The sequence below is a fragment of the Gamsiella multidivaricata genome (genome assembly GCF_025024155.1).
Source record: "Gamsiella multidivaricata strain RSA 2152 chromosome Unknown BC939scaffold_2, whole genome shotgun sequence".
Taxonomy (NCBI): Eukaryota; Fungi; Mortierellomycota; class Mortierellomycetes; order Mortierellales; family Mortierellaceae; genus Gamsiella; species Gamsiella multidivaricata.
Genome location: NW_026251710.1, coordinates 173988 through 198926, shown reverse-complemented (window position 1 = coordinate 198926; position 24939 = coordinate 173988). Strand labels below are relative to the sequence as shown.

The window sequence follows — 24939 nt, the reverse complement described above, 5'->3', positions numbered from 1 at the left end:
AAGATGGACAATGCGCTATGGCTCTACAGCAATTGGGTCCTTAATCGTATCCTATCCCCTGTCCGAATGAGGGTCGCTTCATGCATCCATCGTATTCAAAGATATTCGATCCTTTAAGTAAGCATACAAATAAGGACCCATCGTTATGAGGTAAAGAAATGCCTGGTATTTATGCACAAACGTCTGTTTTTAAACTAGGCTAACTGCCGACTCCTTCTCGACGATCGATTCCGATTCGCTGATGCCGAGGCAGCCGTAATGGTATCTGAGGCAATACTCATCGAGCTCGCACAGCGCTGGAGCTTTGACTGGCCTAACAAGTCATCGTAAGCCGGCGGTTCTGCAGAAAGAGAGTGCCTTGGTCGTGCGTTGCTTGCTGTCGTATGCGCTGGGGCGGGTGGTTGGATGGAGTATACGGTCGCGATGGTTGGGTGTGAGGGGAGGAGGGAAGCAGGTACTGAGGACATGTCGGGGATTAGTCCAGAGGATGAGTAGGTTGGTGAGGGCGATGCGGAGGAGGATGGGGAGGGGCGCTCCTCGTCGCCTTCGAAGATCTGGGTGTCGTTCGTGTGACTCGAGTATCCAGGTGGGACTAAAAGGATTTGAAACAGGATGAGAGGCGAAGGAATATTTAATCATTTTTGTTTTGTTCCTGAAACGCACGCATTAATTAAGTTCAACACGCACAATGCCCGTGCATTTTTTTTTAGAAGAATTCGCCGGCATATTGCATGCTGTGGCATTTCATTACATTCACCCATACCTTCACAATCCTGCTCCTTCACCCGCCGCCGCCTCTCGCGTCGCTTTGAGAGACAAGCTCTTGTGGAATACACCAAGGCAATGACGAGCGAGATGACAAGGACCACATAGATGTATCCACCCGAGTTCTGGAAATCATCCCCCTCGCGGGAAGAACCGTTCGGCATGGTTGTTGGTGTGACGAGGGCAGTACCTGTGGGCGCGGAGTAGGATGATGTGACCACGGAGACGGAGGTCAACGCGGGTGGGGTGTCAATGGGTCCGTAGGAGTGGATCTGTAGGGGTGCGTAGATGGGCACGGTTGTTGGGACTATTGCTGCGGGGGTAGTCGACATGTTGTAGTGAGCAGAGTGCAGGGAAGGGGGGCAGGCTGATGGTGAGGAAGAGCGAGCGAGTTGGGCGCGGTAGATGTGAAGCGGCGGTGGTAACGGTGGTAGCGGTAGTGGCGGTGGTACGTATCAGCGAAGGAGGATCGTGTCTGGATGAGGAGAGAGAGATGGGGGAGGCGAGGTGTTCAAAGAAAGCGGATGGAGGTGTGGATGCTAATATGTGGATCGGCAATGGGGAATGGGTATTGTACAGATAGACAGAGTTGTAGAGGTAATAGAGTTGGTGGCAACAGTATGAGAAAAGAAAGAGAGGAGAAGGAAGGCGCTGCCGCATGTCTTTATACGGGTCTCGGTGGGCCAATGCAGATGTGTGATCGGGTCCAAGGCCCTCGGCGGGTAAACACTCAGGGGAGACCTGCCGTCTCTCCATCGAATCATCTGCAGTGCTGTGTATGTGTCCGCCCCCCCTTGTTCTCACCCAACCCCTTGTTTCGTCTAATCCCTGCCCCCCCTTCTCCCCCCCCCCCCCCCACCCCCTTCGCTCGATGTTACACAGGCCTTCCTTTGCAAAGAGCCTGCCCAAGTGCGCAATTTACACCCATCAGAGTCTCCCATCGTCGGTCTCTACCCTCCATTCAGTGTGCCAGTCTTATCAGGGATGCCTCCTCCCTCTTCCCTATTCCCCTATTCCCCTGAATTAACATACCAAAGGGGATGATCCTGGATCCTGGATGCCACATGGTCATCATCTCTTTATGTTTTTTATTTCATCCTTCAACTGTCGAGACTTGAATGGTCGACTAGTCCGTTTATCCGCTTACTTATACACATGTCCACATGGGGCACCAGGTCACCAGCCCTGGATAGATAACCAAATGGCAACAGCGTAGTCCCCGACCCTGAAATTACTGTGAGCGTTATTCAAACCTTTCTTAATGATCAGCATAGCATTCATGAGCAATCGTTTGCCATTAAACCTTTACTGTCCCCGATTGGACTCGGTCCACAACTCACTCACCGCTCGAAAACAATAAGAAAAATAGGTGAGCAGACAGTTTCAGGACCCATTGAGCGAGATCAATATATAATCGGTTTATTCAAGACTGACACGATCATGCTTTGAGAGAGATGAGCCCCTTGAGCATGTCGAAGCTATTACCATCCGGCTGCAGTCGATACTCTTCCCCTATAATATCCCGTCCCTGATCATCTACAGCCACGGTCTTTAGTAGACCATAGTCCAATGTAACACCTTTGATGCGAACACGTCGATGAGGGGTCATCGTCGTCAATGTTACCAGGGCATCCGAATGCAGCCACCTTTTGTAGTACATCTCTTCAAATTGCGCGAACCCGCGCCCATTACCGCCGAGGAATTGCTCATGAAGCTGTTCGAATTTTAAGAGGATCTGGGCTAGGAGGGACTCCTGGGTGAAGAGGGCAAGATCTTTGCCAGTGATCCTGTTATGGTATCGGATGAGGTGGTTGATAGATGTCGTCGGATTCGGGTTCGTGGTGTTCACGCCGCATCCTGTAAAGCGAAGAAAAAGCAAGATGAAAAAAAAAAAAAAAAAAAAAAAAGAAAAGAAAAGAAAAGAAAACGCTGTTAGCCATCTTCTTCTGTCTCGACAGAATACTTGCCATCCATGTATGCATTTTGGGACCAGCTCCTACCAATCACCAGCAAGAACTCAGACCCGCTGAAATTCGAGTTCACGAGCACTCCTCCGATCTTGATCATCTTGGGCTTCACCCCCGCCTGGGCTTGTGAAGGGTGTTCCAGCGGTGCCTCCGCATAGATATCATTCGGCCACTTCAATCTCAATGGGACGTCCTCATACCCCGGCAACGAGCACACACCCTCAACGACAGCAAGCGCGACCAAGTACTGCACAAAGACCGCCGATGCATGTGCTGCCTGCACAGGATGTCGCAATACCATCGAGAACTGTAAGCAACCCGGCGGTGAGATCCAAGAGTTTCGGCCGCGCCCTCGTCCAGAGACCTGGATCGTCGCATTACACACAAATCCATCCGGAAGCTGTTGGCAAAGCCCAAAGTTCTTGTCAAGCATCGTTTGTGTCGAGGTAACGACTTGACCGTACAAGAGACTGTTGCCAAATTTGTAGCCACCTCTGAAAGGGTTCTGGGGGTCCTGCGCCTGTTGACGTATTTGTTGAAGGTGTCCAAAAAAGAGCCTCATGTCGAACTCTGGTGTCAGGGCTGAAGACGGTGGCTCACTTGGGCACAAGATGATGTTCTTGGTGACCTTCTCTTCACCTTCTCCTTCCTCAGTCTCAGTCACGACTGGTGAGTGCGCAGGAACGGGATGTTGAGGCGACGGGACTAACTGAAAGGTGTCGTTGGCTTCCTGGATTTGACTGTCTGCACTAGCGAGTCCAGTGAGGGACCTCGTCAGTTGAGCAGTATACGATGGGTGGATCGAGGCGAGGTAGAGCGGTGTGATCGCGGGCACACCCTGGATTGCTCCTGGCGGCAGCACAGCGACCGCATTAGTAGGCTCTGGTTGCGTAATGTTGAGTCCCATCTTTGCCAAGACGCTCCTCAAGAATATTCGCCGCTCGCCCTCCTTTTCTAGTAGTCGAGTAACAACATTGGGCTGGGGCCCGTACTCTGGGTTCCTGGGATCCAGATGTGTAGCATCGTATTCGGGATGCACTCCTGTAAGAACCGCCAAACCCTTTCCGAACTGACATGCCACCATCGCTGCCTTATTTCCTGGGATGTCGGCATCGATCTGACCCGGCTCGTTTTTGTACCAGGCGAGGGTTTGTGTTCCTGGATACTTGTCCGCATCGACAAAATATCCGCCTCCGTTGAAGTAGACCTTTAGTTCATCTAGTCCAGGTTGATCCAGAGCAAGCAAGTCCCTATTAAGTTGGAGTCCAACAGCATTCGCCCCACTCTCAGACTCGTATACGAATCCTGGGTACACACCGCCTCGGCACTCTCCCGGATAGAACTTCAGTTCTCTGGATCCTAATACCTCCAATGGCGAACCCCGTTCAAAGGTGATCCGGTCCGCTCCATAATACGCACCGGCGCAGATACCAAAGAACCTTCCTCCAGAATGAACATAGCTCCTGATCTTGTCATTCACAGGTCCATTGAGGTCCCGCACATAGGGCAGATCCTTGCCCCCAGGTATCACAAGGAGAGAGGTGGACTCCTCCCATGGCTCCGTGAGCAGGCCCTTCTCGTCGATTTTCATAACATCGTAGTGTTGTCCGACCAGGGAGCGAAGACTGTTGACGGTGTGAATGAGCGAGGTCCGGGAGGTGCCGTCTCCAGAGTAAACGAGGATATTCATGGGGCAGTAGGGAATATGGGTCGTAAAGTCGAAAGTGCGTCTTTCAGGAACCTGAGAATGAAAGTGCGATGGCGAGCAGGAACGAACCCGATGAGGAAGGATTAAGAATGGAGCCGGACGATGGGGTGATGTGAGGAACGAGGTGAAGAGAGTCTTGGCTAGTCGGTTTTTGCTCATGTAACTGGGGACAGGGGAACCAGGCACTCGGCGCTTCATCAGCATCTGATCTCCCACGGCTCCCTCCTTACCCCACACTCCGACACCAATTGACAGTGGCTGAGTGAGTCCTTCTGCAATTGAGCTAAAAGCTGTGCGGGGAAATGTGCCCTTTATTTCAGCAATACACTTAGTCCAGCCCCTCCTGCGCTTGGGTAACGTGCGAAGACGACTCTTCACCAGTACCATGATGGAAATAGTCTGCGAGTCTTAGCGTACGGACTTCTTCACGGAAGCTACTCCATCCAGTGCACCTTGTATGAGCCCTTTGATCGGAAATACTCCCTCCTTAAATCATCTTCAGAAAAACCCTGCTGTCTGCCGGACCAGCTTGTCGAAATCAAATGTGGGGATCCTCGCGAAGGCATCCAGAGCGATATCAAAGCTGATTCAGACCGCTCTTGAATTTGTCACAGCACGGCGATGTATTTCTTTCCATTTACGATTGCATCTCCTTGGCTGTCCTACCGTATATGCCGCAAAAGTTTCTAGGGAGCAGCGGGCCGTTCGCTTGTTCGCTGTCGGCGTATTTATTCATGTAATCATGGCACCATGGACCAAAGAAATCGCCAAAGCCAAACCCTTTTCAATGCTATACGTGATGGTAGTGCTGCTCGCTTGAGGTCTGAGTATCGATCATGTTTGCACGAACGAACACGAAGTAGATGTGGATGTCCATTTATTGAATGTATATATGATACATATATGGATACTAAAGTCTATAAAATTATAGGGCACCTTGCGTTATGAACCGCGTCCCGTATGCGTGCGCGTCTTAGACTGCGTCGACTCGCTTGGTGTGGTGGTTGTAGAACATGAGGACCAAGAGTAGCGCACCGGATGCGAGATACATCGCAGCATTGTATCCAATCATGTTCTTATATTCGCCCGCGCCCTCGATGATCCTGCCAGCAATGGGAAGCGTGAACAGGTTTCCAGGAGTGTTCGTCAAGAAGATGACCGTGAGACCGGATCCCAGGTGGGTCAAGCCAACAATATTAGCAGTGATCGATGCGACCAACGTAAAGAACGCACCCGAGAAGAAGCCATACATGATAGAAAATCCAACCAGCGCTCCATACGAATGCGCAAACATCCAGATAAAGCATGACACACCAGCTGCAATAAACGAGAAGGCAGCCACGCGGATGGCGCCAAGACGATCGCCGCAGACACCAATGACGATACGTCCTACAGCATTGGCGGCCGACATAATCGAGAGCAATTGGCCACCCTGGATGTTGGGATCGAGGCCCACAATGTCCTTGGCATACGACGGCACGTAAGTGAAGGGAATGATGTAGGCGAAGCCAAACAGAGCAGCACTGAAGAACCAGAGCATGAAGCCAGGGTCCTTAAGAATCCCGAGATTGATGGTGTCTTTGCGGGTATCAATTGGAGGACCGGCCAGCTGGCGGGGTGCGCGCATCACGAGCGAGGCAAAGGCAGTGCATACAAAGTGGAAGATAGCGTAGATTCTCAAGGTCCAGTAGATGCCGACGGCGTTGATCAATGCCGGGATGATGAATCCGAACGCGAGACCACCGATACCGGCGCCGCAGAAGCAGATTCCCATGGCCATGCCACGGTGTTTGTCATACCAGAGAGGAGGAATGGCGGTGGCAGCGAGGTTCAGGAGCGAGACACCAATGCCAAACATCACACCCTGAGTCAGATAAAGGTGCCAGAGTTCGGTACCCCAGGACGCAAGCAATAGACCGAGCGAGCCAATGATGGTGCCGGACCAGAGGATGACCTTGTGGCCGAATCGATTCATGACTGGGCCAGAAATGATAGTAAAGCCAAACTGGAAGCCTACAGCCAGAGAGCCGACGAAGGAGATGCTTGACTGGGATTGGCCCTTGGCGCCGTAGATGTCATTGTATTGGGACTGGAAAATGCCATAGATGGAGACATATCCGATGGCAGCCATGATGATCTGTAGACCAAGACGTCAAAAGAAATAATAACAATAATAATAATAATAGAGAATAGAGTTATTAGTTCAGCTGGTTCAAGAGTTACGGAATGGTCAGATCAGAAGAATAAGAAAATCCGGGGTAAGAAAAGTTTCCGAATGTCTGATTAGACTGGCACCGATGACGAACCAGACCAAAGAGTTAAAGTGGACTCAGGACTTGCACCCGAGGCGGGAAAAAGCCGATGATAGGACAGATTGCTGACTGGATGATGAGTCGATAACTAATGAAAAAGGAATTTCCAAGCGAGGGCTGGCTCAGGAATTGTGCCTTACCAAAAAACCGCCAAAGACGACAAGGTAGCCGCGGAAACCAGATTCCATGACAATGCCACCATCAAACGTGGCATTGACGGATGCGGGGCGGCTGTGGTGGCCGTGATCGTGCGTGGCGTCGTAGCGTTCGTTCTTAGCAAGAACAACACCGTTGCCCTGGGTCGCAGATTCGTACGACGATCGTCTCGAGGACGCAGGGCGCTTGTGGTGTGCTGTCTTGTCCTGCACAGTACTGATACTGCTGTTAGTCGTGCTGCCCTCGTGAACGGAGCGGAATGGATTGAGTTTTACCATGATGGGCTGCTTAAAGAGGTTTTTATAGATGAATAGAGGATGGAAGACGATAAAAGTATTTTTTTTTTCGAGTTATACACCAAAAAGGAATATAAAAAGGTGTGAAGGGGATCGCGAAAGGTGTGTTCAACCTTGTCAACAAGTCGATGCTGAGTAGCGTTTTCTGGGAAGCTGATGGGAAAGGAGCTGCGGGTTTGCTATGTGTACAACAGGGTCCGTGATGGCAAACGCTGTTTGTACTATTTGGATGGGTATTGTTTAGACGATGTTGTGGCTGTTGTGGTTGTTGTGGTTGTTGGTTTGTTGATGGTACAGCGGCTTTGGATGGCTGGCGCTTGCCAATACTGGTGTGTTCTTGCTGTTTTTTGTACAGACGAGAATGTATAGTGTCAAGGAAGATCGACTATGAACCGCGGGTGAAGCAGGGGAACCGCGGTCGCCAGGGGCTGTAAATAAGGAGGGGGAGAGGGGAAAGAACTTGAAGAGGCAAACAGAGGCAAAGAAGAAAAAGGCGGTGAGGATGGTGTCCTCTTTTATAGCAGTTGTGGACAGGACCAAGGGAGTGCCCCCGGACGATGGTGGATCGGAGTGAGAAGGCTCGATGCACCGTCTCGACAAAGTTCCTCTCCATGAGGAGGTGCATCGAGGATGAGTGGCAGGAACGTCTAATGCTGTCATTGAATTGGAGATAGAAAAGCTTAGTTGCGGACGTAAGTATGGAGGAAGTAGAGTTCATGGACAGCCACTGTAATAGATCTACTTGGTGAGACGACGGGAAATAGCTGTAACAATAGTCGAACAGGAAAAGCGGTTGAATCAGGGGCCTGCCCATCCACGCTAGTTCCAATGGCCCCAATCACCGTGGGCCTCGGAGCAAACCCAACGAGGTGCCGCGTATCACCATTTCTGTTCATTTCCACTTATCACAAAAGGATGGGTGCCAGTCTCTTATAATTTCCTCGATAAATCCATGCCCACTAGACCACTTATGATATCAAATATTTATCATCCTTGACGGTTTCTTTTTTGAATGCCAAGGTACATTATCAATGCAGGCGCGTTGTGGCTGCCACAGCATGATGGTTAAAGAACCTCTCGATGCTGTGTTCTAGACTTCCCTTTTCAAAGAAAGTGCTAGGCATGTCAAGTTATTTGGTGTTAATTGGATCAGGATCAACTCGGGATGAAGCGAGAGAAGTCGCGATAGATAGCAGTTTATCATACTGTCCCTTGCTCCCCGCTTCCTATTGTAACGCAAGTGAGGGAGAGGTGGATCGAAAAACAAGAATGGCAGTGTAGAGGTGCTACTCTTGCTCTTCACTCAGCCCTCTCTGCATGCGTTTGCGATAGGAGGACGTCTACTTCAGCGAGTCGAAACGAACCATACCGCAGTGCATGAACGTTCGTATCCATTTTTTTTTTTAATTTTCTGGAGAGTAAAAGACGCGCTTAATAGAAATGCCAATTCAGTCGAAATAAGATTCCTATATCGCCCTCGTTGTACAAACCTCAATCCCTGAAGGAGAAAATCATTGGCTGGCGGCGATTCCTCTTCCTGGGGTCAAGGTTTCATCCCTCCGATGCAACTGTGCCGCGAGGCAGGATGGTTAGGCCTTTGGGCTACCATGGTTGGTGCCGCAGAAACCATTGAGCAGGTATGAGCAAAAGAGTACTGTTCTCTCTAGCTATGCATCCTAGACAGGTACCGAACCCAGTGGCTGGCGACATATCGCATCTGCAATCTACTCAGGCACCAAGATTTATCTGCGGGGCCAATGGTTGCGATGTCAATGGACAATCGTCCTTCACAAAGTTGTCTTTAGTGTCGAATCGATTAGCATTCTTGCATTATTCCTTCGCTGAGTGTCAACAGTCAGACCGACACGTATTTCTCCACGAATAAACTTGGCGAGAACTGGTATCTACTATCTTGCCTATATCCATGGACTTATCTACCCTCAAGTATTAACTGTTGCATGAAATGCGGGGTACGTGATAAAAAAAGATAAAGTCGGAATGCGGGGCAAGCAGAGGCACGATCCATTCGTCGTACCCTATTCAATGCGCTAGTTTCCCCACTTTTTTCTTTTTCTTCCCATAAAGTTAAGTTCTCTAGCAGATGCTCGTGGACTTCCCCACAATTTTCCTTAACGCTCGACAAGATTGGAAAGATGCACGCACGCGCGTGTGACATGAAGGGAAAAAAAAATGTGGATCATCGGGAACCCTGCTCCGCTAATCTTCTCGAGATCGTCCTTCCCTCGCTTTACAGAACCACCAGGACGATGACAGATCCAAATCCCGAAGTAGCGAAAACTGGTTTGCAGTGTCAAATGTGCATCCGCTTCGTTCCTTTCTCTCTATCATTCGGATCCCTGATCGCAGTATTCTTCTCGCACACGACTCGGCGCCGTGTGAGGTCGGACTTCTAAGGGGTTTAGAATCTATTTACCCCACCTTTACAGCTCAGCGTACGGGCGAGAGTTAGCTCTACTGCAGGGTGAGTACATGTGTCGTTCCGAGGTGTGCTAAAAGTTCACCGCCCCCGCACTTTTCATTGCGACTTCGGACATCGGGCATTTTGTCACTATTAACGGAAGTGCTCTTCCCTTCATACATTGGAGATGATTAAGGGATTTGCCGGTGTACCAAGTCTATCTTTTATTCACGTACAGATGGACACCCACGTCCAGTCTATCCCTTGTAATACATGACTGAGGGTGGTACGACTATTCACCCCTGTGCTATCATCTCACCTCGGCAGCTCCTCCTGAGACGTATTCGTTGGGATTGCAATCAAACACTCCGAGGCCACCCTGAAGAGAAACAAATTGTACGCGCCGCTTGTGTGTCCCACACACGACGCGTGTAGAAATTATTAAAAAATTTAAATAAGATCAGCAGCTCGTGCTTGGTCCATGCGGGAATGTGGAATAACGCCAACGAGTAACGACCACAAAATATTGGTTTCCAGGCCGTGTGTCTGACCAAGCTTCCCTTACGAAACGAGCTGACGGGTATAGGAGATTTCGCCCAGTTACCGGGTCGATGGTCAGTGCTCTTGTTCTAGATATTTAACCCCATACTTCCCTACCCGCCCCAGGTCCGCCCTCCTCCCATCCTCATCTTCACCCTCATCCTCATCCCTCCGCAACCACCTCCCTGCTCAACAGTAGAAAGAGCGACCGGAATTTCCCCACTAGCAACTCCATTGCGTGCTTGTCGCGACTCTTGATAATGACATCGACAACTTTGCTCACACTTCCGATCGACAAGTCTTTCTTAAAATCGTCTCTTCGGAAGATGATTATACCCCTCACATATACCCCTAGCTCAGAGGTACTCCTTAACGCCGCATCTGAGAGCCCATCGGCCATCCCTTCAAATGTAACGCACTCCTCCCTTCGCCCCTCCACCCCTCTCTCCCCTCTGCTCCGCAAGCACCGTCCAGTATCCATTGTCAGCCCTCGCTCCATCTGGACCGCCCTCGCCTTCGCATGTATCACCCTTCTCACCGTCATGTCCCCTTCCGCAGGGGTTGATGCCGCCCCCGCGAAAAATATCCCTGCGCCCAACAACTTGGCCAAAGCCATGTCCTTCAGTCTCTCCGAGACTTCTGCACTCCCTCTCCAACTCCAGATCGAGGCCCAAGTCGCAGGTAAACAACAATTGGCCTACCTCCCCACAACTGGCCCCAGCCTGGACTTTTACTACCTTAACTACCGTCCGACCTACATTGCCAGCGAGTCCAAGATCGACTTCTGGATGCTGACACCCAAGGATACCCCTGCGCCCAAGACCGCATCTCTAGAACTGTACGACGAATACGGAAAGATCCATCTGGTTACCTTGGTCCCCGAGGGAACCGAGATCCCGCAGGCGATCGCGAACAAGAACGAGCCCTTTCTTTGGAAGTCCTGGGCTATCCCCAAGACCCTCAAGGCTGACTTTGATTTCTCGGAAAAGTTCAGGGTGGTCCTAAAGACCTCGGACTCCAAGCCTGCGCACGCTGTCGTGAACAATATCAACAAGCGTTTCGACTCGATCTTTGAATTGCTGGCCCGCGCGAAGAACAAGCACATCCCTACTGGAGACAATGCCAACGCCCTGATGTCCTTCACCAGCCCGGACGATCGTGCTGCCGTGGCCCAGGATCGCCAGTTCCACATCAGGGGCCTGAAGGCCACGCCCGGTGGTAAGTCCAATCCTGCCAAGTTGCGCGTCAACAGCGTCGCCCCTGCTGCCAGCCAGGTATCTGGTGTTTCAACTGCCATGGCCGGCGTGTCCTCTCAAGGCGTAAGCTCGAATGGAAGCGATATTATCACCATCACGCCTCTGTTGAACAAGTACAATGGCGAGAAAAAGGCATCCGCCGTCGCGCCCACCAACACAAATAGCCAGACCTTCGTGACGCTGGCAGCCATGGTCGTTGCTCTCCTTCTTGCCTTGTAGATATCTGTTCCATACCTTTTCATGCCACCTTTCCATTTTTCATATCCATCAGAGAATTTTATCTGCTACTGCCTTTACCCATGTACCCTCATGCCTTGACGCATTTACCTACTATACTATATCTTCTTCATTTAGCAGCAATAATGATATTCGTTCCATGCTCGAATTAATGGTGTATTTCAAGTTTTGTACAAGGCGGAAATGTTGGCGCAGGAACGAGAAAAAGAGGGAATATGACAAGGACTACGCTTTCGTAGTTTGATGTACAAAACTTTACATTTCTACTTCACGAGAGAATGTATGAATGATGAAGAAGGGACGCGTCGAGTCCCTCAAAAAAAAAAAAAAAAAAAAAAAAATGAAACAAGAAAAAAAAAGAAAGGTAGGTAATAAAAAAAATGGCTCGTCCTGTCAATCATAGGAGGATGCTCATCAGTCTAGGTTTTTTCGCATTCTCTTGCGTCCTCCGCCGAGAACCTCAAATTCCGCCAGTAACTGCGCGGATATCTCTGGCCGAAATGTCCATTCCCTCAGTTGCTGCGCTGTCCAACGTGTCTCTGCTTCGGCTGTCAAGCACTTCAGCAAAAGCTCGCGGGACACCCTGCCTGCTACCTCACGTTCTAGCTGGAATCTGATCTGATCGTCGCTCCTAACGAGATATCGGATCGTCCTGAGGTCATCTTCGATTGCGCCATTCCAGGGCGATTTGCCGCTAAATGTCCGCCAGATCAAAACGCCCAGAGAATAAACGTCCTCCAGCTGAGGATCCACCGGTGGAAGGAGCTTATTGTCGAACTTTGTCCGAGGAAGTGTCAGGATGGATCTGAAGTCCCCCCCCCAAAAAAATAAATAAATAAATAAAATAAAATAAAATAAAATAAAATAAATAAAATAAAATAAAATAAAATAAAATAAAATAAAATAAAATAAAATAAAATAAAATAAAATAAAATAAAATAAAATAAAATAAAATAAAATAAAATAAAATAAAATAAAATAAAATAAAATAAAATAAAATAAAATAAAATAAAATAAAATAAAATAAAATAAAATAAAATAAAATAAAATAAAATAAAATAAAATAAAATAAAATAAAATAAAATAAAATAAAATAAAATAAAATAAAATAAAATAAAATAAAAAATAAAAAATAAAAAAGTAACTATTAGTTCGCTACTCATCTGTTATCGTTCTTATAGTTTATAACAACACTGAGCTCCGCTCTCCTACTGCGTACCTGTACAGCTTGTAGCCGTGGTCAGGAGGAAGGGCAACCAATGGCAGAATTGCGAGCTCGGCATCCGGAACCGGGTCCTTCATGCTCCATCGCTTTACCTGCTCAGTATTTATAAATACTGATTTCCCGAAATCAATCACTCGGACTAACGGACGCGGGGTGCTGTCCTGCAACGGTTGTGTCGGATCCTCGTCGATCATAATGTTCACCTCGCTCAGGTCACGGTGCGCTAGACCTTCACCATGGATGGCACTGACAGCCGCAATCATGTCTCGTATAAGGCTCAGCTTCTGGCACGGACTAGGATGACGCCTCGCGCTCGTCGCGTAGGCTTTCAGTGTATATGCGTATCTATAACAGACGCGCACACAAGAAAGAAATAAACGCATTAGAGAGCATGTTTCCATACTACTAAATCTGCATTGTTCTGAGGGAAGGAGGAGAGAGGAAGGTAGCGCTTACTTTGTCATGGAGAGACCAACGACATGGTCCTTCCCATCTGAGATCACAGACTGGATCTGTCCAACGCCATCCAGGTCACGCAGCATGAGTAGACAGATTACCTCGCGCACCCTCTGCTCAAACGACTCTGTGTCCATTTCCTTGAAGTTTTGGACTACCAGTCCATCGTCACCGTCGACATGATAGATCCGCTTGTAGAGCCCCTGAGCAGAATCGGCAGTTAAGGTCGGCTCAATATCGCTCCAGCTGAGATAAGGGACATTCTTCTCGCGAGCAGCGGCCTTGAGATCGAGGAGCATTTGCTGCTGCCGATTCGTGAGTCGTATCGGCGACGGCCTGGCGCTCCCTGCTGGTGCTTCTGGTGCTGGTATGATCGCCATTGGCATAGAAGTATCCTCCGGTCGAGGAACGTCAGAACTTGGCGTCTCATGGTTGGGCAGCGTGGGCGGAACATGCGTTATATCAGCATTAGAGCTCAAAGATGAGAAGGAGGATCCATGTATCGATAGAACAGGGTCCTGAAAACCCATAGAAGAGGTAACAGCAGAAGCAGCCTTCAGTTCATCAAGAGCAGTAGGAGGAGGCCTAAGGACAATGCCAGGAGTAGAATTAGCAGCACGGTTAATAAACATATGGCACAGGAGTGATGGCTTCATTAACGACCTTGAAATTTCATGGAGGAAACACATACATTACAACCAGGTGTAGATCCTGGATATCGACTTTGAGCTTCGGTATGAGAGGTTGATCGTCTCGGTTGACTGCAGTATCTTGCTGAGTGACGAGCAACGCTGCACCTGGTTCAGCGACAGCAATGTTAAGCGCAGCGCTCGGTGCTGAAGGGGTAGCGGCCATTGTGGCGGGTTTCACCTGATTAGCAGCTTTGCTGGCGTTCGTCATGGGATTGCTAGTTTCATTCCCGGTTCCCCCATGTAGCTTAAGACCGAGAGCGTCGAGAATCACCTGCTGGTGCTCCGGGTTGATTTTGGAATCGGTGCCGAATCGCACTAATTCGTGCCGCATCTTACTCAGCGTCCCCTTCTCATACTTTGCTGGAACATCGACCTCTAGATCAAAAGTTCTGACACACGTCACCATGGTCCAAGAACTAGGACAATCCAAGTCTCCCACTGTAATCATGTCATGGCGCTCGCCGATGGGTTTCGCAATCATCACTCGGGCCTTGATCCGCACCATTCTCGTATCGCCGCCTATAGTTTTGGCAGCACCTTCAGTAGAGACTCGCGGGGCCACTGTGAAGGGCTTGCCTGCTCGATAATCACTAAAGATCACGACCTTCGCGCTCTTCTCATCGCGACATTTGGCGAGAATGCTCCTGTTTTTGCTGATGTACATCCGCACGAACAGGGGTTTCTCCGGTGTGAGCTCCTCTTGAGAATACATGGCTCTGAAGAGAGGCTGGTGGAGGTTTGCAAAGAGATCGACAGAGATATCAGTCATCTTGCGCTCCATTTCTTTGAGCTGGTGTGCTCGGAAGAGATATACCGGACTAGGTTATTAGCGATATAGAATGAAAAGATTATGTTAGGATTTCATGTTCTTAACTGGCATCAGCATGCAATGGACCACGAGCGAATATGTAGACTATCCCTCCTTACCCTGGCTCCGAAAGCGAGATTAGGGAAGGCGAGTAGATTTCTTGTGGTAATGGAGCCTCGGGGATAAGTCGCCTGTAAGTGCAGACCGGAAAATGAAGGCGTTAGTAAAGGACACGTCGAAACTAGTGTTGACTTCTCAAAATGACCGGCGCAATTTTAGAAGACTAATGATTACCGCTCGCGATAGGCAAGCACGAGACCCTGATACAGAACAGAATACGCTTGTGCCTCTTTGTAAATAACGTTCTGTGGGGAATTAAAGTATGTTGCATTTTGAAAAATCCGCCGCAGATCTCGCTCGAACTCCTGAAGGGTAGAGTATCCCTCCGTCTGGTTAATGTGGCTCGTAGCAGCGATTAAGCCCGGCGTCAATGGTTCTCCTGCAGCGTTCTGACGAATTTCAAAGCCCCTCCAGAGGCGATGCTCAACTGTGGTCAAGTCCATGGGTTTCTTGATCACGGCATGGTAATTCGTTACCGACAGAGGCACTGTGTTGACAAAGATTTTGCAGGTAGGGTTGCTCACAAGCCGGTTCAAGATCGCTGTCCCCGCACGTACAAGTTCGAGTGGCGACAACTGCGGCTCCTTTGGATCAGGCATCGAGGAGACAGTTGATATAGAAGGCGGCGGTGTGCTAGTCTCTCTTTGGGCAGCAGGCTCAACGATGGAAGAAGAAGCTCTCTCCAGCTCACTAGATCGAGTTTCGTGCATGCGTGTCAACTCTGCAATGGCCGATTCTGATGATGCCTCAACGGTTTGAGGAGCCACGGTGGTGACTGATAATGGCACTGGTCCAAGATTGATGAGGTTCACTGGCCGTATACTATCGTCGTCCTCGCCTGGAGCTCCACCGAGAGACGTTGGCGTAGGGAACCGTATTGGTTCCACAGCGGGTGAAATTGACCCTGATCTTGTTCTGCCACGTTTTCGGTTAGGCTGCGGAGAGGAATTTTGAGCGACGAGCGTCGGGATATCCGTAATCTCTTCTTGCTTAATTATAGTGGTATCGATAGCGGGCTCCGTCGTGGAATTTAGATGTGATGTAAATGCTCCAGAAGGCCCGACATGATCAGTCGGGACTAATGGTGTCAACTTTGATTTGGACACGATGGGGTTCATGAGCAAACGCCCTAAGCTGCGTGGACTGGCCTCTGCGGACTTAGAGACCGCTATCGTCTGCTTGACGGCCTTCGTCCTTTTCTCTGACCCTGGCCGCGCTTCTAATATGAGTATGATCAAGCGGGTGAAATTATGAGTGGGACTCGATGCCATTTTGGCGCATGCCGTTCGTTCGAAGTGCGCGCATACAGACAAAAAAAAAAAAAAAAAGCGACTTACCGAGTGTAAGGAACGCTCGCGGGGCCTGCGCCTCATCGGAGAGCATTTCATTATGAGTCCGCTTGGATTTATCGGTTGCTGTGCGTGGAGCAATGAACTTGGTCTGGATTAGGGGCTCGCTTCCCGTGGAACGGGACCGAACAGTTGGCAATCGTGAATGTAAAGGCGAATCTCGGCTGCTGGGCGATGTAGATGGCTGCGAGCGTGCTAGCCTTCGCTTTCGAAATGCATCTGGGATATTGGGGAGATCCCTTGGTACGCGGATTTTGAAGCCCGTCGAGTCTTTCGATGCGCTCTCTTGTGCAGTTGTTGTAGAAGTCACCATCATGGAGCTCTCCGCTGCTAAGTATGATATCGCAAACAATCCAGTTTAAACTGTTAAATGTTATGTAGCTCCTATCATATGGACACCATATCATACGGCGACTCTCAGAAGGTGCAAAGTTGCAACATCTACATACAAGACGTGGCTGTGCTACGCTGGTCAACATCAGAAGTCGAGCGTGAAATTGCAGATGGCCTAGTTGAGGAAGCTGTTGACTGACTGTCTTGATGCGAAGTAATAGGCGCTGCAGGAGTGTTCTCAGGTACTGGTCTGGTGCCGGACCAAGAGCCAGACTGCGGTTGCAAGGCAGCCGGATTTGAAGAAGTCGATGTACTGGAATGCGCCTGGAGTGGTAGTTTTGGATAGCCCGACATTGTTTGCAGTCGATCGACTGTGGTTCGATCAAGGTCGTCGGTGCCTCGCTGACGCCCTTGACACCCTGCAGCAGGCAAGATAACGCAGCTGTCGCTTTGTTCAATCCAACAACGTAACTGTCTGAATACTCTAGTAGATTGTAGGCGCTTTGATAAACGGCTGTACGGACGTCTCAATGTCAAAGATTGAGCGACACGCTGTCTTGATGGATAATTGTTCGATGATACACTGAAGATTGTGTTGGATAAGCTGTTGATTCGAAGCAAGGGAGTGGCAAGCGGCCTGTTATCGAAGCTGTGAATGTGCGGATGTGTCTACTGCGAATAATGACAAAGAAAGCAAAATATCGGTAACATTAATGTCTGCTTCAGCAGTATCAGAATACATTGAACGTAAGGTGTTCAAGGCACTGAAGTTGAAGAAGCGAACAGAGGTGAAAGTAGGGTGCAGCAGAGAGGTATTGGTGTGCAGAGTTAGTTGATCTTTGAAGGTTGGTGATCAAAAGTGAATGAGCTAGATCCCCGGCGAGGAATCGAAAACCTCATTCGAGTCGCAGGTGTTCTTTGAGGAGTTTCCTTCGACAAAGATAGATGTTTGCACTACGTAGGGTAAATACTGGTCTCGAGTCGGTGTGTGGATGTCGTGGATATACCTTTTGGCGAGTCCAGTAAAGAGTAGGATAGCAACGCAACAAAAAGGAAGGGAGTTGAGAAAACAAAGGATAGCGGGAATGGATTTGATTCTCCTGATGACATGAATACAGACAAAACAGGGTCGAAGGTTGAGTAGACTGGGATTGAATGGGTTGAATATGTGTTTGCTGTGCAGTCAAGGAAATGGACTCTAGCTGCTGGTATCTAGATCGAGCGGCATTGACTAAGAATGGGCCAAAGGTGCATAGGAATATGAAGCAAAGCTGCTGCAAGCTAGAGAGGTGAATACGAAGGATTTGCAGCAAGCAATGGACAATATTGTGGATGTGATTTGAACAAGGCTAAGTCGGACAGCTTCGTTCCTTTTGGTGGCTATAGAACAACGCATACAAACGCACACTCGCATACACTCACATACAAAGAGTTCGTAGGAGACCAATGTTCCAGTATAAGAACAAAGCTGCAATAGACAGTATGCCCTGTGTAAGCTATACTAATACTTGCAAGTGGGGGAGGCGGGATCGGGATCGTTGGATGAGAAGGAGCTGGAATCGCAGCCAGCAAAAAAAAAAAATACGAAAAAGGTCCCTGATCAAAGTAATGGGCGCCAAGAAAGAGCGGAATCGAATCTCGATCGTTGGTTTTTTTTTACTTTGGAGCATTCACTAATGAATGTTGGTTCGAATGATGGCCAGGGATGATGGCGATGGTTGTCGAGGGCGAGAGAGGAGCTTCGTCCCGATATGCACCTTGGCTTTGCTTTCGCTTGGCTGGTCAGGCAGCGTCTTCGCTCATTTTTATAAGAAATTCTAACGCCAATTATCCAGGGGACGATCCCTCCTGCATCCAGCCCGGTAACCATACAAGAATTTCATGCCTCGATTAGTATGTGGAAGCTGGTATATATGTGGTTCCGCAGGTGAGGCTGCTGCAATACCGGCCAGCGGACGAAATTAATAGCGACCATGCTCGATGATGGATACAAAGCAATGGAATCATCAGCGCGCTCAATGCTTTTTTTCTTCGCCCAAAACCATATGAGCGCTGCTTCTTGAATAAAATGCTAGGGTCGTTGCACATGTGTTATTTCATGTTCAAGGTCGCATAAGATGTGTAGAAAAGTTCATTCAGGAGCCAATAATCTCGGCCCTGAACGCGTCAATATGTCCAAGGCACGGGCAGCGAATACACCTGCTTGTACTATTTTTCAAGACTCGGAAAGGTGGTTCCGACAAGTATTTTACACCGCCCTACGCTCTGATACCGCCATTGTAAAATGGGTAACGTCTCCTTCTCGGGTTCTAGTTCAATGTGCGGTGCCCTTATCCATAAAGGCTTCATGCAGTATTACATTTCAAATAAGCTGTACCTGAATAGAATCTAGCGTTTTTAGACTCTATTTCAGTCTACCAACCAAGCGTTTGGCGGCCGATTGAAGGTCTCACCCACCTTTTCATTGCCATCGCGGTGAGTCCTCCCTTCAGTGCTTCAGTTTTATTTGCTCTGCAATGGTTTATTTTCCGCTTTCTGTTAATATATTTTGCTGCATTGATTTCAATCCCCTCGTAGGTACCTATTCTTCGGTTCGATGTCTAGTACGTTTATACGCGTCCGATCAAGAAGAATAAGACTATACGAAGGATGCGGAATCGTCAGAAATAAGACAGATATCAGTCTGCATTCACAATTTTTTTGAAATGCCTGCAAGGCAATTAATTTGTTAAAACTTCAAGTGTCCTCATCTCCTCTCGGACGCTCGCTCTTCGCATTCATATGTACAACGAATGCCGTGACTTCATACGCCATTTGTACTTGCGTCTTTGCTACTCTTCCGCAGCACTCACTACTGAAAAGCTATCCACGAGCTTTACACTATGTTAACCCGAGCGATTGATGACCTTATATCTTTTCTGCTTCGTGTTGTATATATACGTCGAGAGAAAATGCGATTTTTATTATGCACAAATCACTATAGAAAAAAATTGGAAATTTAAAAAGAATTCTGAGAGTCGTGATAGTGCATAGCATAGTGAACAATCCCTGATAACTCAGCAAGAGTATATAGCTAGGAGATAAATTAACCGAATTGTGTTCAGTAATGAGGATGTGAGGATAAAAGGTTGACCGAGTACGCGATAGAAACCATCAAGCTACAGCGCACAATTACTTCGCTTGTATCGCATGTTTCAAGTGGCGAGCTCAAATACGATATGGCATCATGCTATATCCTTATTAATATACTCTGCTTTTATATTATATTGCTTTAAACCGTTGGTCGCAAATGGATCTCAAGGCCAAGAGTTATGCAACGCACACTTTGTGTTCAGAAAATGCAATATGCAGCCTAGTCAATCAAGTAGAGGGTATTGGTTGATCCACAGCGTGTCAGGCGCGACAGATACGCGACAGATTTGCGTGGTCTGTGCGACGGCGATCAATCCCTGTACTTGTCAATTTCAGTGCCCTGGTAGTCTGGTCCATCAATGGAACCCTAGCGGGGACAACTCGTTTGACGCAGGACTTGTCCATGTCCAGTTCCAAGTGGTCCAATTTGGCGGAGTGAAGAACAAATTATATCAGGCAGTGGCTTTTCTCTTTAACCAATCACATGCGGCCGTTGCACGGATTTGTTTCCCCACTTTTTTTCTGCGTCAAAGCACTCGCCATGTTTACATTTCGTTCTTCTTTCAGATCTTCATATCACACCTCTCTTCACTTCCCTTTCAGCACTTTACAGACATGACTTTCGCTACCCCCACCAACCTGGTTCCCGCTCAGGAGGCCTCTGGTCTTTCTGCTGCCTCCGAGGTCCCTGAGGTCGCCTCTTTCAATGTCAAGGCTGGTCTCGCTCAAATGCTCAAGGTACTATATTAATTCTGCGACCAACTGCTGAGTTTGTGCCCTGAACCGAACGACTCGATCAGCTCCCTCATTCCAAAAACTCATTCCATCGCTTTCCATTCGTAGGGTGGGGTGATCATGGATGTCATCAACGTTGAGCAGGCCCTCATTGCTGAGGCTGCTGGTGCTTGCGCCGTCATGGCCCTGGAGCGTGTCCCTGCCGATATTCGCAAGAACGGTAGGTGTTCTTTCTTTCCAAAATCAGGCTGCCCTTCAATTGCTCACACGATCTGCTCAATTGAGCTGTAAAAAGAGACAGCGCAGCAGCAGCAACAGCAGCAGAGACAAGGGCAGCATACACTTATCATGGTGACTCACTATTCTTTGAATACCCGATCTTTCTAGGCGGTGTCGCTCGCATGTCTGACCCCAAAATGATCCGTGAAATCATTAACGCCGTCTCGATCCCTGTCATGGCTAAGGTCCGCATTGGACATTTTGTTGAGGCTCAGGTAATTGGACATGCGACAAGTTGGATAAGTGGGACCGTGGAGCGATTAGTGGATCTATTTGGACAGAAGGAACTCTAAGAAATGTGACAGTAGATACTTACTCATCTCTCATATTCATCCAATAGATCATCGAGTCTCTCGGAGTTGATTACATTGACGAGTCCGAAGTCCTCACTCCCGCTGATGAGTCCAACCACATCAACAAGCACGAGTACAAGGTCCCTTTCGTTTGCGGCTGCAAGAACCTCGGCGAGGCTCTTCGCCGCATCAACGAGGGTGCTGCCATGATCCGTACCAAGGGCGAAGCTGGTACCGGAAATGTTGTCGAGGCTGTTCGTCATTGCCGTACAGTCAAGGCCGAGATCCGCAGGGCACAGTTGATGGATGATGCTGAGCTCTTCACCTATGCCAAGGAGATCCAAGCCCCTTATCATCTTCTCAAGGAGACTGCCAAGTTGGGACGCTTGCCCGTTGTCAACTTCGCTGCCGGTGGTGTTGCCACTCCTGCCGATGCTGCCTTGATGATGCAGCTCGGATGTGATGGTGTCTTTGTTGGATCGGGTATCTTCAAGTCCGGTGACCCAGCCAAGCGTGCCCGTGCTATTGTCCAGGCTGTGACCCACTACAAGGACCCTAAGGTCCTTGCTGAGGTCTCTGAGGATCTCGGTGAGGCCATGGTCGGCATCAACATTTCTGACATCCCCGTGGATCAGCTCTATGCCAAACGCGGCTGGTAAAAAAACCTCCAGCTGGTCTGTTGACCCCCTTCTGCCATTCCATTCCTCATTTCTCCTATTCTCTTTGTCAACATTACAGCCATATGTACAGTCGTTCTAGATATCCATAAAATTTGCATGCTGTCAATACCATGTAAAGCCACTGATACAAATGGAGTACTGTATTTTACATGGTCAAATCAGCCCATCAAGAAAAGCTGCGAGTGCGAGGAAAATGAACTTGAAGTTGGTGGTGCTGGTCTGAAGGATACCGGCCGGTTATTCGTCCGTGACATCATGGACCCAAGTACGGTTGAAAGGGATGCGGAGAGCGATATCGCCACCGAGTGAGAACTTGTTCCAGAATGACCTTCCCTTGTCCTTGCGGACCAATACGACCTGCTCGCCCAGATCATGGCCCTCCATTTCTAGCTCAGATGCAGCCTGGTCAATAACCTTGGCCAACTCTAGGTATTTCTTGCCCCACTTTTGTTTCAACAGTTTTTCGCCATCATCCTTGATCTCGATTATTAGGTGATCGTTGTCTCGGTTGATGTACAAACTCTCGATGTCCAGCTTATCAGAGTTGTTGTGGACCTCAAAGTGCTTCGACGATTTCGTGACCCTCCTAACAATCTCGCCATCCTCGCCCGCCTCCACCTCCCACTTGGCGATGTTGTTTTCGTCCACATTCGTCTCGATGTTATCCAACCACTTCATCGTCCTTTGCTTGCGCGCACTGCTGTCGTTGGGGTCAAAAACTGCCATGCGGATGCTGATCCTATCAAGCGAATTCTCATTGTGAGGAAACTCCCATCTGAACCATTCATCCGGCTTTGCTCTTTGGAGCTCCCAGTCTTGTCCCAATGCACTCAAAGCTGATACGGTTTCCCCGCTCTTTGCGCGCTTCAGGATCTTGTTCAGGTCCTTGGCCGTGACAGCGGCGGGCATGGCGTACAGCCAGAAGGTGAGTGCGCCTCCGACAGCAACGACGGGTAAGACAAAGAACAGGATCCCTCCTGTAAGCAGAATTGCGCCTCCAAAGATGCCTCCGATAGCAATGGGAATGAAGACAATACTCGCAATTGGCGCTCCAAAGAGCAAGATGGCGGGAATAGCAACAAGGGCAGTCGAAGCAGCCATCATCTTGAAGATGAGCCGGATAGGTCTCCTTCTTGTGACGCGATACTGAGCATAGGATCTGAGCTGCTGCTGGATGGTTCTGGAGCGAGAGAGGCAGGCTTTGGCTGCATTGTTTCCAATCCAGAAATTCGCACGCTGTGAAAATCTTCTAATGGCATGGCCATGAAGAGCACCTGCGCGTATCGTTGCTGGTGGTGGTGAGGCCATGGGTGGCGAAAGCGGAAAGCGGTGAGAGGAGGACGAAAAGAGCTTGAGCTGCTGCTGTACGGATGCCTTGCCAAAATCATGTCTACTGGTGGGCGTTTCCATGGTTGTTTTCCATGAAAGATTAGCGCCGTCATGAAATAATCCTCCGGTTGTTGAAGTGGCAGTCGAGGTAGAAGCAGAGGCTAAGCCAAAGGACCTCTGAGGTATGATCTTAAGGATCTTCGTTGCGTTTACGAGAGAGACGAGACGAGCGGCGGTTTGTTGCTGAAGCATGCTTGAAAGGATAGATGTGAAAAAACAGAGCGCGAAAGAATTTTCGGGTGTGAGAAAAAAGTGCTCCTTTTATACACGAGAAACCCTTTTCCAAAAAGAGTGATCAAATAAGGTTTGGTCGTTGCCAAGTCAATTGCCAACTGCCAAGTAACAGGTGGAACAAGCCGATGCATCGTCGTAAACAAATGATGCTGTGTCTCAGTGGCCGCCATGGTTTACAAGAGGATTATTGCTCGCGTTCCAAGCGTAGGCTGTGCTGCTGTGCCATTTTTGATAATGCAACGGCTTGGGACACGCTCAGGGGGACTTCAGAAGGAGCATTACAAATGTGTGCCATGGTTGAAGGGGCACAGTAGGGAGAGGCCTCATTTACATCAACAAGGTCAAAAGAATAAAGGGGGACAGGGGGCCACCAGGAGAGGCGCCTAATTTTCATGCGCCATGCAAGCGCCCGCCCTTTTTTATGAACATTTTAAAAAGACAAGAAAGAGAGTGTATGCAGTCGCTGCGTCTGAAGCGATAGTAAAAAAAGATTGATGATTCTAAGACACACGGGGGTTCTCTCTTCCCCTCTCCCTTTTCCTTAAATTTCGCTCAATAAAACCATCCGAGCTGTCTTGAGCCTCTCTTTTTCTTTGCGGATTTTGCTTCCAATGTCCTTTTCTTTTTCATTCTTTTGTTATTTTCATTTTATTCCTTTGATCGGCAACAGGGAAGATGCCTATCTATGATCCCTTATCCCTCCTTCTCTCCTTTCTCAATCTATCTTTTTCTCCGAGAACTCATAATCTCATCTCAGCAGAGAGGAAGCTGAACACTACCCGGGAGGAATTGCAAGGCATCTAGGGTAAACCGCGTACACATTCCAATGCATTTTAATGACTCGACTTCCTACGATCAGATGTATAAATTATATCCCCATCCTCTCTTCTCAAAGCCACTACTGCCATTAACGATCAACCAACGAACGCCCATCTAACGACTTAACGGACACGCGTAACGAACACAATGTATGAAGGAGCATCATAATCCATTTCGTATTCGACTACGCGTTGGATCACCGTGCTTAACTGAGCCTTGTACATTCATTATCATCTTCAAGTTTCGATTTCCTGTGATATTCCGCATGGCCACAACTCGCTATCCTTGGCCTAATGGTTAGGCCTGCTATTCTGATTCTTGTTTCAGTATTTGGCCTCTGTCTGGGATCCCAACTCTTTTTTCTCCGCGTTCTATATCGTGCGGTCAGTCTCGCACGTTCATTGCTTCATGGCTCATAAGAAAGTCAACAGGGCCCCATAGCTCACACTGTCTATGCAAGGATTTTTTTGCCTGTATTGTCAATGCTACATGATTGAACGCAGATATGAACTTCATCATCGCCTTATTGGGGTGCAACTACGCAGAAAAGGGTCATTCAGGGACCGAGAAATCTGGATCCAGCGAAAGACACGGAGCTGGGGGTGCGGGAGAGATGGCCACGCACAGCGAAAACGGCGTGCGCGACTCGTTTTCTCTTCATTTGATAGTCTAAGATAAGAAGGCGTATTTCATTGACCACTTCAAGAGGCTGTCATCGAAATCGACATCCAGGTCTTTA

The 24939-nt window shown here is 48.8% G+C and overlaps 7 protein-coding genes across 7 annotated transcripts; 2 read left to right on the top strand and 5 right to left on the bottom strand.

Annotated features, from left to right (window-relative positions):
• On the bottom strand, window positions 1–1406 carry BC939DRAFT_434935 (uncharacterized protein). The gene is made up of 2 exons (XM_051553418.1): window positions 764–1406; window positions 1–592 (listed from the first exon to the last, which is right to left on the bottom strand). Exons 1-2 carry the CDS (start codon window positions 1095–1097, stop codon window positions 195–197), a joined length of 732 nt encoding a protein of 243 aa, XP_051417373.1. The 5' UTR covers window positions 1098–1406; the 3' UTR covers window positions 1–194.
• A 797-nt stretch (window positions 1407–2203) lies between these two features.
• BC939DRAFT_391215 (biotin-protein ligase) lies at window positions 2204–4422 on the bottom strand (the record flags this gene model as incomplete). The annotated part of the gene is made up of 2 exons (XM_051551942.1): window positions 2204–2622; window positions 2766–4422. 2 exons carry the CDS (start codon window positions 4420–4422, stop codon window positions 2204–2206), a joined length of 2076 nt encoding a protein of 691 aa, XP_051417372.1.
• Window positions 4423–5359: 937 nt separating this feature from the next.
• BC939DRAFT_524521 (major facilitator superfamily domain-containing protein) lies at window positions 5360–7672 on the bottom strand. The gene is made up of 2 exons (XM_051561268.1): window positions 6893–7672; window positions 5360–6577 (listed from the first exon to the last, which is right to left on the bottom strand). The coding sequence occupies exons 1-2, from the start codon at window positions 7184–7186 to the stop codon at window positions 5414–5416; spliced, it is 1458 nt and encodes a 485-aa protein (XP_051417371.1). The 5' UTR covers window positions 7187–7672; the 3' UTR covers window positions 5360–5413.
• Window positions 7673–10271: 2599 nt separating this feature from the next.
• BC939DRAFT_434930 (uncharacterized protein) lies at window positions 10272–11995 on the top strand. Its single transcript, XM_051553417.1, has one exon. It carries the CDS (start codon window positions 10424–10426, stop codon window positions 11636–11638), a length of 1215 nt encoding a protein of 404 aa, XP_051417370.1. The 5' UTR covers window positions 10272–10423; the 3' UTR covers window positions 11639–11995.
• Window positions 11996–16644: 4649 nt separating this feature from the next.
• Window positions 16645–17308, bottom strand: BC939DRAFT_434927 (uncharacterized protein). Its single transcript, XM_051553416.1, has one exon. The coding sequence runs from the start codon at window positions 16991–16993 to the stop codon at window positions 16748–16750; it is 246 nt and encodes an 81-aa protein (XP_051417369.1). The 5' UTR covers window positions 16994–17308; the 3' UTR covers window positions 16645–16747.
• A 2951-nt stretch (window positions 17309–20259) lies between these two features.
• On the top strand, window positions 20260–21895 carry BC939DRAFT_434921 (vitamin B6 biosynthesis protein). Its single transcript, XM_051553415.1, has 4 exons — window positions 20260–20509; window positions 20615–20726; window positions 20894–21000; window positions 21126–21895. Exons 1-4 carry the CDS (start codon window positions 20387–20389, stop codon window positions 21735–21737), a joined length of 954 nt encoding a protein of 317 aa, XP_051417368.1. The 5' UTR covers window positions 20260–20386; the 3' UTR covers window positions 21738–21895.
• BC939DRAFT_434920 (uncharacterized protein) lies at window positions 21896–23365 on the bottom strand. Its single transcript, XM_051553414.1, has one exon. The coding sequence runs from the start codon at window positions 23337–23339 to the stop codon at window positions 21996–21998; it is 1344 nt and encodes a 447-aa protein (XP_051417367.1). The 5' UTR covers window positions 23340–23365; the 3' UTR covers window positions 21896–21995.
• Between the last annotated feature and the right edge of the window lie 1574 nt (window positions 23366–24939).